The 16,764-nt window shown below is 41.4% G+C and overlaps 1 protein-coding gene across 1 annotated transcript; it reads right to left on the bottom strand.

The window, feature by feature from the left end:
* Positions 1-3,463: 3,463 nt before the first annotated feature.
* Positions 3,464-9,963, bottom strand: MRPL35 (mitochondrial ribosomal protein L35). Its single transcript, XM_010862213.1, has 4 exons — positions 9,900-9,963; positions 7,803-7,992; positions 6,793-6,937; positions 3,464-3,810 (listed from the first exon to the last, which is right to left on the bottom strand). Exons 1-4 carry the CDS (start codon positions 9,940-9,942, stop codon positions 3,622-3,624), a joined length of 567 nt encoding a protein of 188 aa, XP_010860515.1. The 5' UTR covers positions 9,943-9,963; the 3' UTR covers positions 3,464-3,621.
* Between the last annotated feature and the right edge of the window lie 6,801 nt (positions 9,964-16,764).

Raw genomic sequence — 16,764 nt, 5'->3', positions numbered from 1 at the left:
CATCTTTGTAAATGTTGGGCTTATGAAGAAAGAGAAAATCCTTTTAAAAAAATGTATTTGGGCTTCCCTGGTGATCCAGTGGTTAAGAGTCTGCCTTGCAACGCAAGGGACACTGGTTTGATCCCTGGTCCAGGAAGATCCCACATGCCGTGGAGCAGCCAAGCCTGTGCACCACAACCACTGAGCCCATGCTCTCCAACAAGAAAAAGCACCGCACTGAGCAGTCTGTGTACTGAAACTAGAGAATGCTGGCCGCAACAGAGAAAGCCTGCGTGCAGCCATGATGGCTCACCACAGCCAACAAATAAAATAAACAAATATCTTTAAAAAAAAAATGTATTCATGAGCAAGGATTAGAAGCTGAGTGTGCAGTCGCTAATGGGCCTGGTGTCTGGGCTCTGTGCCTACTGCACAGAATTGTTGCAGAGAGAAAATACTAAATGCTATCAGTGCTTTGAAACCAGTTGATCACATAAACATTCATCTGGCACTATGTTTGTTTTACATTTTTAAAGGTCACCAGTGGAAACTAGGTAGCTGTGAAAGCAGAGCAGTTCGGCTGGAAGGCAGTTTCAATTGTGCAGACAGACCTTTGGTCTGCTGCGTTCCTTCTTGGAACCTGCTTTCTTATCTGCAAATGCGGGAGAACGTGTGCAGGTCAGAAGAGGGCGTTGCACACGGAGATGCACCGGGTGGTATGGGGGCCCTCAATGCCACTACAGCCCTCACCTTAAGACAGAAACGGGTACCTGTATGCTTAACTGGGTGGTCACAAAGACTTAGAAACTCAGAAACATCACAATGAAACACGCTTTTTCTTTGATTTTGTAGTCCTAAACGTTTGACACAAGGACTGTAAAGCATAGGCTCAGCAGGTAAAGAAGATGACTCCGAGATGGACAGAAGAGATCAAAGGCAGGCTGAAAATCCACTCATTCATTCATTTACTGAGCCAAGTCCATGGTCAATGGAAATGTGATTAACCAAGTTAAGATAACAGAAAAGCAAAGTTATCTAATTTAAAAGCTGACTTGGTTCAGTGTCATGAGGAAGTGTTTAGTATTTATGGTGCTAGATTTCAGTCACTTGTGGATTTCAGTGTGGACTTTCATGTTGTTGGAAGACTTGGAAATACACAAGGTTCCAAGGAGACAACCTGGGTTCTGGGACTCACTTGCTGTACTTTGGGTAATGTATTTCCCTTCTGTGAACTTCAGTTTCTGCACATCTAAACTAGGGATGGACAGTGTCACCCTCTTTCTTGGAAGGGTGATAGGAGGGTTAGCTGTTTTGTGGCTACATGTTGGGACACAGTAGGTGCTTAATAAATTACACTTTTACATATACTTGAATGTCACTTAGACCTTTCATAAGATATTTTGTTGTCAAACTACAAAATTAGTGTCTGATAAGCCCTGCTACCCACAAAACAAAAATTATATATATGAAAATTCCTTTTTCTAAATCTGGTTAGCCCTTCCACTTCAGTCCATCTCTGGCTGCGGGGCACGTCCTCATCTCTACCTCTCCTGTCACTGGCCTAGAGGGGAACCAAGGTGCTCTGAGTCCCCAAGACCTGGTTGTCTACACTGCACTAAGAAGTCATGAAGGCATGTGAAAGGCTCTGTAGGGCACCAGCTGTATCCTGCTTCCAGGGGTGAGCAAAAGAGGTAAGGAGCCAGGCCAGTGAGAAATGATGGGGAGCCCTTGTGAGGGACAGGAACAGGAGGAAATGAAAACTCATCAGAACAGAAAGCCATCCCATGCTTCAGGATCTTGAGATTCTCATCTCAAATCAAATGTCTGTTCTTTTTTCAATTGGTCCCATAAAGAGACACACACTTGGTGGTGGTGGTGGTGGTTGAGTCGCTAAGTCGTAACCGACTCTTGAGATCCCGAGGACTGTAGCCCACCAGGCTGCTCTGTCCATGGAATTCTCCAGGCAGGAATGCTGCAGTGGGTTGCCATTTCCTTCTCCAGAGGATCTTCTGACCCAGGGATTGAACCCGTGTCCCTTGCATTACAGGGCGGTGTCCTGCATTGTAGGTGGGCTCCTCACTGCTGAGCCACCAGGGGAACCTGACACACATTTGGCCTTGCAGTTTTAAAACACTCTGTTGTCGCCCTTTTTCCTTTTAATGAACACACTAGTTGCAAGGAACTCCTCTAATAACCCTAGTCTGAAATGCCACAGAATGTCAATTTGGTTATATTTTAATTTATTTGAACTATATCTTATCATCATCAACTATTAAAGGACCTGAAGCAGTAACTGAAGCATAATTGTATTTAATAATGATTTTCAGCCAGGCAAAATGCTCTGCTGTTTCAAAGTGCTTTCCAGATGATTCTGATGGGAGAGCTGAGAACCACTGCCCTAGACTATAACCATTCCTGAAAAACAGAATTTTCCTCAGTGCTGCTTACCTGGCCCTCTTCAAGGGAACAATGCATCATGAATCGTTTCTAAAAATGATTGAAATTACCTTTTCCCCTTTACATTCTACAATGTGGCAAATTCTGGAAAACATTTACCCTCACAGTTGAAAATGTGAAACCTCAAGGGGATAAATTAACTTTTATGAAATATAGTATCTTTTAACTCTTGGTTAAGAAGTTTTTGTCTCCACTTATATAGCCTCTTTATTTCATGAATGGGCATATTGAAAGGCTAGTTCATCTCTTCTCTCAATAAAAAATCCTGTTCCAGTAAACTCAGTGATAACTGTTTACCTGGTATACTAGGTGTGTGTTATCACCCCAGGCTCACCCCTGAGGGAAACTGCTCACATAACTATCTTTGGCTCTACGTGAACCTCGAGCATAATCAAATGAGCCAGGGTGGGCTCCTGACCTAAGAAAAGTCAGTTCTTACATTGATTGGTCAGTGACCCATGATGAAACCTGATATAAAAAGACAAAATGGTCCTATTAGAGTCTCTTGGTAATTAGAGACGGGAAACTGGAGCTGAGGGTCATGATGTAGAAAAGAACCTCAAAGGGTGCAAGCTAGCTTTATTATGAGGCAGCAGACACTAAGAATAAACAACAGCTGTGAATCAGAGGAGTTGGAGAGAGAATGGAGCCAGTGATGTAAAAAGAACTTAGTCACGTGCATGGCAGACCACCCAAGCCTAAAGAGCCACCGTTTCTGCTGCTGAGGCCCCTGGAGGTGCCTTGGATCCAGGATCACCCTATAATTTCTACTCTCCCTGAGGCCTGGGGGTTAGTTCTGGGTGGTGTGAGGTACTCCTGTATTTCTGGCACATGTCCTTAAAATAAAGTCACACTGCTTGAACTAACTTGTTAGCTTTACAGTCTTTTCATGTCTGTCCCAACTGGAGATGCCTTGCAACTAAATAAGCCTAATTGGAAAAACTAGTTAAGTCACTGCCATTTGTTAAAATTAATCAATAATTTAAAATTTATATTTCCCCAAACAAATCTGGGAATGTTTAATCCATTAAGTTTTAAAACATTGTTAAGTTTAATGTTGGTACCCCATGTTCCAAGTATCAGTTGGTACAATTTACATCATGTCTTATACCACTTCATCTTTGCAAAGACACCATACACACACAGATATACAGTTAATAACTGAGAAATCATGGATCTTCTGATCTATACTTTCAAGTTTGTTCGATCATGATACATCTGATAAGGATCATCAGCATACCAGTTTCGCCTCTTCCAGAAAGACGTTGTCATTTTATCTAAGAGCTTACTCTGGGTCTTATTGCAGAAGACAAATTCCCTCAGGCGTCTTTTTCTTGCAACCGTCTTTTTCCATAATTTTTTCTTATAACCAGCCTGTTAGATAATATCACAAAGACATTTACAACATTATATTATATAGAAAAAAACAGATTATCTTCACTACTTATGGTTTATAGGCCAACTGGGAACAGAGACTAAACTTTCATAGGGGCTGGTATGTTTTTTCAGAAAAATATGATTCTCAATGGGGGTAGGCAGAGAAAGCATGCATAGTTTGAAACAAGTATTAATAACTTAACGGTTTTAAAAAGATTATTTAAAGTCACAGAAAAGAAAGCTAAATAAATTGTGGCTTTTGAAGTACAGGGGAATGATACACAAATTTAATAGCTAACTTTATATGCGTCACCTTACTATCTCTTCAACAGTAATGTACTATTATTCTGATTTTACATATAAAAGAGAAACAATTAGAGCAGTTAAGTAGCAGACTGAGGTCCCAGAACTATTTAGAGTTCTTAGCCGCTATACTACTCTCTTCCAAATGTCAAGGATAATGGAGTACTAGCTAACTGGTGACACTTATGTTCATTTATGGGAGCTAAGTATTACAAGGGCTGAGAAGCAGAGTTCTCAAGTATACTGTGTCATTTATCCTTTTCACACACTGGGGAGCAGTTTCTGTAATAAGTACTCTTTTGAGGAATAATGACTACAGGAAAACTATTAGGAAGAGTGCTGAAGGAATAGTTACTCCGTATGTTTAATCCAGAACTGCCTATATATCATCCATACATTATTAATTTTGAAGAATTTCTGAAGAAACAGATAATGAGATTGAATATAAAAACTATAATCACAGCTTATTTATTTTCTTTTTTCCTTCTTTTTTTTTGGCCTTGTGGCTTGTAGAATTCCCTGACTAGGGATTGAACCTGGGCTCTTGGCAGTGAAAAACATGAAGTTCTAACCACTGGACCTCCAAGAAAGTCCCAATCATAGTCTATTTAAAGTAGAAGAGACCTTAGGTGCCATCCAGGTTAATGCTTGGTTAAAACCATACAGTAATTTACAGGGAAGGTGAGACTAGAACCTGAGCCATTGGAAAGAGCCAAGGGCTCCTTTAGGGCAGCATGCTAAGTGAACAAAACCACAACTCTTTGACGGAAAGGTGCCATGGGTTTCACATGCCTTAGTGTCATTGGTGGTTAGCAACTTCTAGAGTACAGTGATGCTTAGAAAGAAGGAAGGGTTATTTCAGAGTTCTGACTTTACAATGCCAGAGATTAAATGGTTACTTCTCATTACTTACAATTTTAAGTTGAAAGATTCAAAGCAAAATCCCTATATCTGTTTAACAGGTTTTCTAGTTTGCAAGCCAAACTGGGTCCCTGTGGATCTGATAGCTAACTACCTAGCTAGCTTACTGTCCTGCCCGTCACCAACAGAATTATCTCCTTCAAAGATTATTCTGTGGCCACTGAGAAAGTGCTTGAGACTTCTTAGACAGTCTCTAGGGTCAGAAATGGAATAAAGACTAAAAATTAGGAACACCTGGATGAAACTGTGCTGCAGAAAATAATTTGTTTTTATACAAATATTTTTATATTTACATTATACATGTAAGTATATATATATTTATACTATTTAAAATAATTTATATTATATAAACATTTATACAAATGTTTATACTAATGTTTTTATACATTAGTGTAGATTAACCCATCTGGATTTTTTTGTTTTCTTCTTAAAATCAGATTTTGATGAAGCAGGCTGTTCTGTATATGGAATACTTTGGGGGTCTTGAGCAGGGACTAGGTATTATGATTGGGGAGCTTGACCAGGTCATTTATACTACTGTGAGGGTTTCAGAGCCCAATAAAAAGGATTGTGGGAAGGAAGGCAAGGAAGACCAGCCATTTCATTTTGTCTTGGGTAACATGTGGACCTGGAAATAATTACTAGCAAAGGGGAAGGAATGTTTCCAACGGCACAAAATTCACAACTATCTGTTGAATTACTCAGTTCAGGTACTTATGGATTACATGAGCTTCTACTGACTAGTGTAAGAAATTAACTACCACAGGACTGTTCTAATGGAGAAATGAGCTGAGAGTGCCAGTCAACTTATTTGTCTACAAATTTAGGATAGTTTATAAGAGAGAAGATAATCCTTTTAACCCTTCAAATAGTGAGACCATCCTACCAATTATTTTATTTTCACAGGGAAACAAATTTTGACCTTTAAAGAATTGTTTGTTAACTTCCAAATAGTAAAAGGGAATTAGGATTTGAATAGTTATCATCAGTGTCCTAGAAAACTCGGGTCTTCAGCTGCTTTCTAATTACTACCCATTCTGCTTCCATGAATAATTAAGGATATGAATGAAAAAGCCCACATTCACTTTTACCACCTGTTGCTGTGGGAGAAGACAGAACAGGAATAATGTGTAATCTGTCAGAGTCCCCCTCTAGAAGCCGTGGTCCCTGATCAGAATTAAATACTAAGAGTTCTGTCTGATACGGTTGCCAATCATACACACTGAAAGACAAAAACTTGTAAAGTTAAAAAAAAGGAGGGGCGGGGATTATGAGGGGTTACTATTCCTCCATAAAGATTAAGTCACCTTGAGAACCTAATCCAGGGTCAGCTGGAAGTGCTTCAGTCCCAAACCTCACCATGGAGCTAAGTCCTTGAAGTCCCCTCTACTGTTTCAATGCTTGGAGCTTAAACAGAGCGTCCCTATAAGATACTACACATTAGGAGCCTCAAAGGGATTCTAGTAATCTTTAGATAAGCCAGATGTGTAAGAGACTTGAGAGGAACCTGTTCTGCAGTACAGACTTCTGCCATTGTGAATAATATTTTGTTATATGAATGCTAAAACATGTTTTCTTCACATGGATTCGCTTACATGAAGAGATGCCCACAAAGCTGGGACTCAAGCACAGCACTGTAAAAGCTACTGCTAAGATGTGGGGAAGATGTACCAAGGAACAGGCTAACTGAATTTTGCTTCAGTTCCATCTAACCTCACACTCTTTTTCTAAGCAAGTCACCACGTGAAGACCCACCTTCCTCCTTAGCCACAGGCCGCTATGAAGTCGAAGAAACCTATAGATGACAGCTTTCACAGTCTTCCTCTTGCCTTTTCTCGAACTGTAGTACGTTACAGTTCTGACTGGTGGCTTCAGGACGTTCGGGAGCAAGAGGGCCATTCTAAAATACAATTAAAAAATTTAAACTCAGCAATAAGACATTAAAGGATAAAATCCACTTCGTAGAAATGAAAGCAGCAGCTCCACTGGAATAAAGATGACTTTCAATATACACTACTACTTCAAATGATCCATGATGCTACCCATAAGAATAGCAACTATCATCAACTTGCAAGCCCTCCATAATCTACTCCCTTAATCCCTGAGAATTTATGCTGGTATAGCTTAATCACCTGATCTCTTACCTACCTGCCCACTAGATTATAAACTCCTTGAGGGGGACTTCTCTGATGATCCAGTGGCTAAGAATCTGCCTTCCAATACAGGGGACGTGGATTCAATCCCTGGTGACGGAACTAAGATCCCACATGCCGTGGGGCAACTCCTGAGCCAGCCTACTCTAGAGCCTGTACCCTGCAACCAGAGAAGCCCACATGATACAACTAAGACCTGATGCAGTCATATAAATAAATAAAAATTAAAAAAACCTTCATTGAGGGCTTCAACTTTTTTATCCTTGTATGGTTTCTGCCGAGTATGGTGCTGGGCACCCAGGAGTGCTTAAACTAAACCTTGGCTGACTGAATGAGCACCACGTGCAGTGAAGCCTTGTTAAGTTGAGCATCTTATCCAGCTTCTATTTTGGCTAACAGCTTCCACCCAGAAAACCACATCTAGAACATCAGAAGTGGGTCCTGAGTAGTCATCTCCACTAACATACATATTCTCTAATCTTATCAAGCAAAGTCTATATAATCAACTGTTAGTAGGCACAGAATCTCACCTACTCCTAAGATATTGTGGTAGGCATGAAGATTTTAGAATTTTTGTCCAAGAGTCATGTTTACTAAAATATAATACTCAACCTATTGAGGACTGTGGCAGTCTGCCCACATGTCAGGTTTCTGACAGATGTGATCAGTCTGGGAGCAGAGGACACAACTGGTGTCTGAATATGACTGAAATGTCGGGAGGACAGTACAGAATTAAGACAGGCATTCTTGGTGCAGTTTCGATAGGCTGAAGATGCCAAAATGTTCAGGGGCCGTAAAATTCCTGCAGAGAGAGAAAAGCATGTATACTTAATATGACACTCCAAAATATGCATCCAGGGAATTCCCTGGCAGTCCAGTGTTTAGGACTTGGTGTTTTCACTGCTGGGGCCTGAGTTCGATCCCTGATTGGGAAACTAAGATCCTGCAAGCCAAGGGGCACAGCCAAAACAAACAAACAAAATACACATCCAGATATTTAAAACGAAGTAACATCAAAGCAACCAAGTGCTATAATTAATTAATGGGTCCTGAGCATCAGACTCACACATGGAGCTTTTTATTCTTATTGCGATATAGCTTATACACTACAACATTACCCATCTGTGTATAAGTCAATCCTTTTTTAAGTTAGAGAGAGATGCTACCACCACCACAATCCAGTCTGATATGTCCTAGTTTTGTGGTCAACAGTAGAGGACAAAACATATGTAAAGTTAATTCCCACCACCAGCGCCTACACTGTGATGACACAGAACTCCCATACGCAGGAAACAGCATGGCAGAGCTATGAAAGCTCCACAGCTCCTTGGAGAGACAGCAGAGTGGCAGAAAAAGGATTCATAAAGACAACATAAGAGGTACTTGAGTTTCCGTCTCAAAAATGAACAGGCCACAAGAGGGGGAGGCACAGTGTCTAGGTAGGATAGCACATGCAAAGGTGAGGAAGCTGAGACAAATCCTTGTTGGGAGCAGGGACCGGACCTAACATGGAGGAGTGGTGGCAGCTCAGAAGGCAGATTATGGAGGGGCTAGGTGTCTTCTCTATCAATCTTTCACACAATCACCAGACTCAGAGTCCACGGCTGCAAAGCAGAATCACTCACAGAGTTCCGGCTCCACTTGCAGATTCTGACTGAGACTAGTGAGGGACTCAAGAATGTGCACGTTAAAAGAGACAGAGTCTCAGATGAAGAAAACAATCTATGGTTACCAGTGGTTAAGGATAAACCAGGAGATTAGGACTGATACATACACACTACTATATATGTAATAGATAACTAATAAGGACCTACTCAGTAGGTCTAATAAGGGAACTCTACTCAGTACTCTGAAATGACCTACATAGGAAAAGAATCTAAAAGAAGTAAATATATGTATATGTATGTATGATCCACTTTGCTATACAGCAGAAAGTAACACAACATTGTAAATCAACTATATTCCAATAAAAATTAGAAATAATAATAATAGTGTGCATACTGATAAAACTCCACAGAATGATGGAAATGTTCGACAACTGGATGAACCATAGCCCACCAGGTTCCTCTGTCCATGGGACTCTTTAAAACCGTATCTGAATGATCTCTAACCTTTGCAGAAGTCTTCGGAGTGAAGGCAATCCTTCACTCCTGTCTCTCTTAAGACCCCTTGTACGGGGACTGAGGGAACCAAACAGGCACATCCCCTGCACACTGCCTGAATCTCATGCATACGCCACGTCCCAGACAGGACGCAAGGAAATTTCCATGGATGCTGTTAGCCCTATTTTAGAGCCGTAGCCTCTTAAGTTCAAAGATATTAAATAACACCTCAAGGTCAAAGGTTGGGAATGACGGATCCTGGCCTTGGTGGAACTTTTCTGTCTTCGTCGCAACCCCCCTACCCCCACCCTCGTTCTTCGGGATTGTTTTCTAGGGAAAGAGGAATGGCTACGAGCCGGTACGGAAGAGGAAACCGGGGGAAACCCCAGGTCCGCGAGGGTCCAAGAATTTCGGCGCTATCTGGAGCTGAAATCGAATACAGGCCACTCCAGAGAAAATTCGCAACAAGCTTCTGTCCTCAGTAACGACCACCTCTCCTTTCTTTTTCTTTTCCTGTTAACCTCCACCCACGTTAAACGTCCACTCCCTCCCGCGCCAGTCCCCGCTTCTATGAAGGCATAAACCAAGGGCGTCGCTTCTCACTGACCCGAGGCTGCTCTCACCGCACCGGCGAACATGGAGGCCGCCATCTTGCAACGCTGCCGTACGGCAGCCGCATTGGGTCTAAAAACCTCAAGACAAGAGGGACTTTAGGAAAACTAACCTGGGCGGAGTCAAGAAAGGGAGTTAGAAAAAATGAATAAAGGGACGGTCAGATCTACCTTTATTGAATGTCTTCTATATGCCAGGCTGTCCTCCAGCGCTGTAAAACAAGTGTCTATATTATAGTGTTTGGCATATAGTAGGCTCTCAATAAATTCTTACTGAGCATTTAATTGATGTATTTAAGTACCATCACATTTGAAACATTTTCTTTTTGCTCATTTCATTCAATTTATTTGAGGATACAGTGTATCCTCCCAAAGTTGGTATGCTGCTGCTGCTGCTGCTGCTGCTAAGTCGCTTCAGTCGTGTCCGACTCTGTGCGACCCCATAGACGGCAGCCCACCAGGCCCCGCCGTCTCCAGGATTCTCCAGGCAAGAACACTGGAGTGGGTTGCCATTTCCTCCTCCAATGCATGAAAGTGAAAAGTGAAAGTGAAGGCACTCAGTCGTGTCCGAGTCTTAGCGACCCCATGGACTGCAGCCTACCAGGCTCCTCCGTCCATGGGATTTTCCAGGCAAGAGTACTGGAGTGGGGTGCCATTGCCTTCTCCCAAAGCTGGTATATGTTAGGCTAAATGGATAGGAAATAAGGGCACTATTAGAAATGTTTAAAAATTGAATTCCAGCTCTAATAAAATCAATGTAAATATCAAACATACATACACACACCCTTTTTTTTCCTCTAATCAATAGCACTGTCATTTGATAGAACAGCATCTCAACTCTTTCTGAACAATTTACATTCCTTATCTTATTCCTGAGAATTACTGATCACACATTAAAAAAAAAAGTTTCATTCAAACAGAAAATAAACAACTCTCTCCCATCCTCGTTGTCTAAGATACTTGAGTCATATACAATATATGGCACTATTTACAGGCTTCCCCCAGGGGCTCAGTGGTAAAGAATCCACCTACAATGCAGGAGACGCAGGTTCAATCCCTGGGTGGGAAAGATCCCCTGGAGAAGGAAATGGCAACCCACTCCAGTATTCTTGCTTGGGAAAGCCTATGGACAGAGGAGCCTGGCAGGCTACAGTCCATGGGGTCGCAAAAGCCAAACACGACTTACTAAAGAACAGACCAAAAATACACGGCAGATAACCGACCTACAGTGCATTCAAAGTTAAGGAAAGAAGGCTTTTGGTTGAGGTGATCAGGGACAAGGAGATGGAATATAATATGGATCTTAAAGAATGGGAAGGATTTTACCAAGAGCAAGGTCACTGTTGGTGGTAAGAACACCAAGAGCTAAGGTGAAAAGAGAGGGAGCCAAGACAGAGACACAGGATTTATTCAGAGCAGTGGCTTTCAAACTTTTTGGTCTTAGAACCTCTTTACATGCTTAAAAATTGAGGACCCCAAAGAGCTTATAATTATATGGATTATATCTATTAATATGTATTACATTGGAAAGTAAAACAGAAAATATTTATTTTGCTAGTTTCTTACTGCTTTTATAACAAGTTAACTCAAATTTGGTGGCTTAAAGCAACACAAGTTTATTATCTTACAGTTCTGTAGGTCAGAAGTCTAACATGGGCTTCACAACGCTAAAATCAAGGTATCCAGGGCTGTGTTTCTTCTAGAGGTTCTAGAGAAATTGGTTCCATTGCCTTTTCCAGGTTTTAGAGGCTTACTGCCTCCTTCCATCTTAAACCGACATCACTCTGACTCCTGCTTTCATTGTCATACTTCCTTTTCAGCCTCACCCTCCCGCTTTCCTCTTTTCATTCCGAAGGACCCCTGTGTGGACATTTGGTCCATACAAACATTCCAGAATTATCTCAATCCCCATCTGAAGATTCTCAACTTAATCACACCTGCAAAATTCTTTTTTCGCCATGTAAGGTAACATATTCACAGGCTCTAGGGATTAGGCAGAGAAGGCAATGGCACCCCACTCCAGTACTCTTACCTGGAAAATCCCATGGACGGAGGAGCCTGGTAGGCTGCAGTCCATGGGGTCACTAAGAGTTGGACACGACTGAGCGACTTCCCTTTCACTTTTTACTATCATGCATTGGAGAAGGAAATGGCAACCCACTCCAGTGTTGTTCTTGCCTGGAGAATCCCAGGGACGGGGGAGCCTGGTGGGCTGCTGTCTATGGGGTCACACAGAGTCGGACACGACTGAAGCGACTTAGCAGCAGCAGCAGCAGCAGGGATTAGGACAATGTGGAGATAAGTATTCTGCCCGTTGGTCTTACTACTTTATTACAAAACAATTATAGGGATTTTCCCATCAGTCCAGTGGCTAAGAATCTGTTTCCACTGCAGAGGACAGGTTAGAACCCTAGTTCAGTTCATTTCAGTTCAGTTGCTCAGTCATGGATGACTCTGCGACCCCATGCACTGCAGCATGCCAGTCTTCCCTGTACATCACCAACTACTGGAGCTTACTTAACCTCATGTCCATTGAGTCAGTGATGCCATCCAACCATCTCATCCTCTGTTGTCCCCTTTCCTCCTGCCTTCAATCTTTACCAGTACCAGAGTCTTTTCAAATGAGTCAGGTCTTCGCATTAGGTGGCCAAAGTATTGGAGTTTCAGCTTCAGTATCAGTGCTTTCACTGAATATTCAGGACTTATTTCCTTTAGGATGGTCTTGTTGGATCTCCTTGCTGTCCAAGGGACTCTCAAGAGTCTTCTCCAACACCAGTTTGAAAGCATAAATTCTTTGGCTCTCAGCTTTCTTTATAGTCCAACTCTCACATCCATATATGACTACTGGAAAAACCACAGCTTTAACTAGATGGACCTTTGCTGGCAAAGAATGTCTCTGCTTTTTAATATGCTGTCTAGGTTGGTCATAACTTTTCTTCCAAGGAACAAGTGTCTTTTAATTTCATGGCTGCAGTCACCATCTGCAGTGATTTGGGAGCCCCGAAAAATAAAGTCTATCACGATTTCCCCATCTATTTGCCATGAAGTGATGGGGCCAAATGCCATGATCTTCATTTTCTGAATGTTTAGTTTTAAGCCAATTTTTTCACTTTCTTCTTTCAGTTTCATCAAGAGGCTCTTTAGTTCTTCGCTTTCTGCCATAAGGGTGGTGTGATCTGCATATTGAAGAAAATGGCAACTCACTCCAGTATTCTTGCCTGAAGAATCCTGTGGACAGAGGAGCCTGGTGGGCTGCCATCTATGGGGTTGCACAGAGTTGGACACGACTGAAGTGATTTAGCAGCAGCAGCAGCAGCATCTACATATCTGAGGTTATTGATATTTCTCCCAACAATCTTGATTCCAGCTTGTGCTTCATCCAGTTTGGAGTTTCTCATGATGTATTCTACATATAAGTTAAATAAGCAGGGTGACAATATATAGCCTTGACATACTCCTTTCCCGATTTGGAACCAGTCTGTTGTTCCATGTCCAGTTCTAACTGTTGCTTCTTGACCCGCATACCAGATCTCTGGTAGGGAAACTGATATTCTGCATGCTGATGTGGTGCAGAAAAAAAATTATAAATCTGTTACATATTAACAAATATCTTAGGAAAAATTATTTCAAAATTAATGAAGACTTCCCTGGTGATCCAGTGGCTAAGACTCTGTGTTCCCAAAGCAGGGGCCCAGGTTTGATCCCTGGTTAGGGAACTGGATCCCATACGCCACAACTAAAAAATCCTGGTTGCCACAAGGATTGCCTAAGACCTGACACAAACAAGTAAGTAAATTAAAAAAAAAAAATTAATGAGAAGAGTGGCATTGTTTAACCTGTTTTCAAATCTCTGCAAGGTCTGGTTTAATAGAAAGCTGGATTTTGAAATTTGCTTATGCATTCAATTTGTTGTGGTATCACCTGTCACCTAGTGTCTGGAAAAACTCTACAATTATGAATAACGAGTAAAAAACAGCAAATATCTAGAATTACGAAGGTTGTTTTGATTTTATGGACCCTCTTTATGGGTTTCAGTTTCACCAGGAGTCCTGGGCTACCACTTTGAGAACCTCTGAGTTAGTTATATTTCAGTTTCTCTGGGTTTTAGGGTAGACAAGAGGCTGATGAGCTTGAACTGCTATTGTTGCTATCTTGATCTACCTACGGTGGCCACTTTGAGCCATAAAACATGAATACAGGCTGGAAAAGTACTCTGAGACATTTCTTAAGGATCTTTGAATTGCCAGTGGGAGTCGCCTGAAGTTTTGAAAGAGGGAATGAATTAAATTTCTAAGTTACTTTAGGAGAGACCATTTTAAAGCAAAAATAAAAAAATTTTACATTGCACGTGGAAGATGAGGATTAAGGACTTGGTTAAACTAGAGGTTAGGAAACTACAGAAATTGCCAGTAGTGGGCAGGGATGGGGTGGAGAGGTTGTGGTGGCAGTTCAAGCATAAAATTAATTAAAAAAAAAAAATGGGAGCTGCTCTGGAAGCTGTTAAGTGATAGCAGTATGAAATGGTGTAATATAATTACAAAAGTACTCTGAAAAGCAATGAACCTATACAAAAATAAGTAATTACCTGGTTTTAGATAATTTTCAAATCTATTTCTCTACTTTATAAATGAGATTTGGTAGCATTAAGACTTGAAAGTACTTTGCAAATGCAACAGATACACAAGTTTAGTTTCCACTATACTGTGATGGTAAGATCATTATTACTACTAATAGTATTGAATATGTTGCTCAATATTTAACACTTGTTACCTTTATTTTCATACTGTTCATGGGGTTCTTGGCTAAGATCAAGTGGCTCAGATGGTAAAGCATCTGCCTGCAATGCAGGAGACCGGGGTTTGATCCTTGGGTGGGGAAGATCCCCTGGAGAAGGAAATGGCAACCCACTCCAGTACTCTTGCTTGGAAAATCCTATGGTCAGAGGAGCGTGATAGGTTACAGTCCATGTGTCTCAGAGTCAGACACGACTAAGCAACTTCACTTTCACTTTCATGGGGTTCTCAAGGCAAGAATACTGAAGTGGTTTGCATTCCCTTCTCCAGTGGACCATGTTTTGTCAGAACTCTCCACGATGACCCATCTGCTTGGGTAGCCCTAAACGTCATGGCTCATAGTTTCAATGAGTTAGACAAGGCTGTGGTTCATGTGATCAGATTGGTTAGTTTTCTGGAATGCAAAAGTAGGAAGTCAAGAAATACCTGGAGTAACAGGCAAATTTGGCCTTGGAATACGGAATGAAGCAGGGCAAAGGCTAATAGAGTTTTGCCAAGAGAACACACTGGTCATAGCAAACACCCTCTTCCAACAACACAAGAGAGACTCTATGCATGGACATTACCAGATGGTCAATACCAAAATCAGATTGATTACATTCTTTGCAGCCAAAGATGGAGAAGCTCTACATAGTCAGCAAAAACAAGACCGGGAACTGACTGTGGCTCAGATCATGAACACCTTATTGCCAAATTCAGACTTAAACTGAATAAAGTAGGGAAAACCACTAGACCATTCAGATATGACATAAATCAGATCCCTTACGATTATACAGTGGAAGTGAGAAATAGATTCAAGGGATTAGATCTGATAGAGTGCCTGAAGAACTATGGACGTAGTTTTGTGACATTGTACAGGAGGCAGTGATCAAGACGATCCCCAAGAAAAAGAAATGCAAAAAGGCAAAATGGCTGTCTGAGGAGGCCTTACAAATAGCTGAGAAAAGAAGAGAAGTGAAAAGCAAAGGAAAAAAGGAAAGATATACCCACTTGAATGCAGAGTTCCAAAGAATAGCAAGGAGAGATAAGAAAGCCTTCTTCAGTGATCAATGCAAAGAAATAGAGGAAAACAATAGAATGGGAAAGATAGAGATCTCTTCAAGAAAATTAGAGATACCAAGGGAACATTTCATGCAAAGATGGGCACAATTAAGGACAGAAATGGTATGGACCTAACAGAAGCATAAGACATTAAGAAAAGGTGGCAAGAATACTCAGAAGAACTATAGCGAAAAGATCTTCACGACCCAGATAATCACGATGGTGTGATCACTGACCTAGAGCCAGACATCCTGGAATGTGAAGTCAAGTGGGCCTTAGAAAGCATCACTACAAACAAAGCTAGTGGAGGTGACGGAATTCCAGTTGAGCTATTTCAAATTCTAAAAGATGATGCTGTGAAAGTGCTGCACTCAATATGCCAGCAAATTTGGAAAACTCAGCAGTGGCCACAGGACTGGAAAGGGTCAGTTTTCATTCCAATCCCAAAGAAAGGCAATGCCAAAGAATGCTCAAACTACTGCACAATTGCATTCATCACACACACTAGTAAAGTAATGGTCAAAATTCTCCAAGCCAGGCTTCAGCAATATGTGAACCATGAACTTCCAGATGTTCAAGCTGGATTTAGAAAAGGCAGAGAAACCAGAGATCAAATTGCCAACATCCTCTGGATCATCAAAAAAGCAAGAGAGTTCCAGAAAAAAAAGTCTATTTCCGCTTTATTGACTATACCAAAGCCTTTGACTGTGTGGATCACAATAAACTGTGGAAAATTCTGAAAGAGATGGGAATACCAGACCACCTGACCTGCCTCTTGAGAAACCTGTATGCAGGTCAGGAAGCAACAGTTAGAACTGGACATGGAACAACAAACTGGTTCCAAATAGAAAAAAGAGTATGTCAAGGATGTATATTGTCACCCTGCTTATTTAACTTATATGCAGAGTACATCATGAGAAACGCTGGGCTGGAAGAAGCACAAGCTAGAATCAGGATTGCTGGGAGAAAAATCAATAACCTCAGATATGCAGATGACACCACCCTTATGGCAGAAAGTGAAGAAGAA

This window comes from Bison bison, unplaced genomic scaffold, assembly GCF_000754665.1.
Source record: "Bison bison bison isolate TAMUID 2011002044 unplaced genomic scaffold, Bison_UMD1.0 scf7180017864480, whole genome shotgun sequence".
Lineage (NCBI taxonomy): Eukaryota > Metazoa > Chordata > Mammalia > Artiodactyla > Bovidae > Bison > Bison bison.
Note: the sequence above shows the minus strand (reverse complement) of the source record. Positions and strands in the feature narration are given on the sequence as shown.

Coding starts and splice junctions, on each gene's coding strand:
- MRPL35 (XM_010862213.1), bottom strand. CDS start 9,942: ATGGCGGCCTCCATGTTCGCCGGTGCGGTGAGAGCAGCCTCGG. Junction 6,938..7,802: donor ACTGCCACAGTCCTCAATAG/GTTGAGTATTAT, acceptor ATTGTATTTTAG/AATGGCCCTCTTGCTCCCGA. Junction 3,811..6,792: donor GCCTGTGGCTAAGGAGGAAG/GTGGGTCTTCAC, acceptor ATTATCTAACAG/GCTGGTTATAAGAAAAAATT.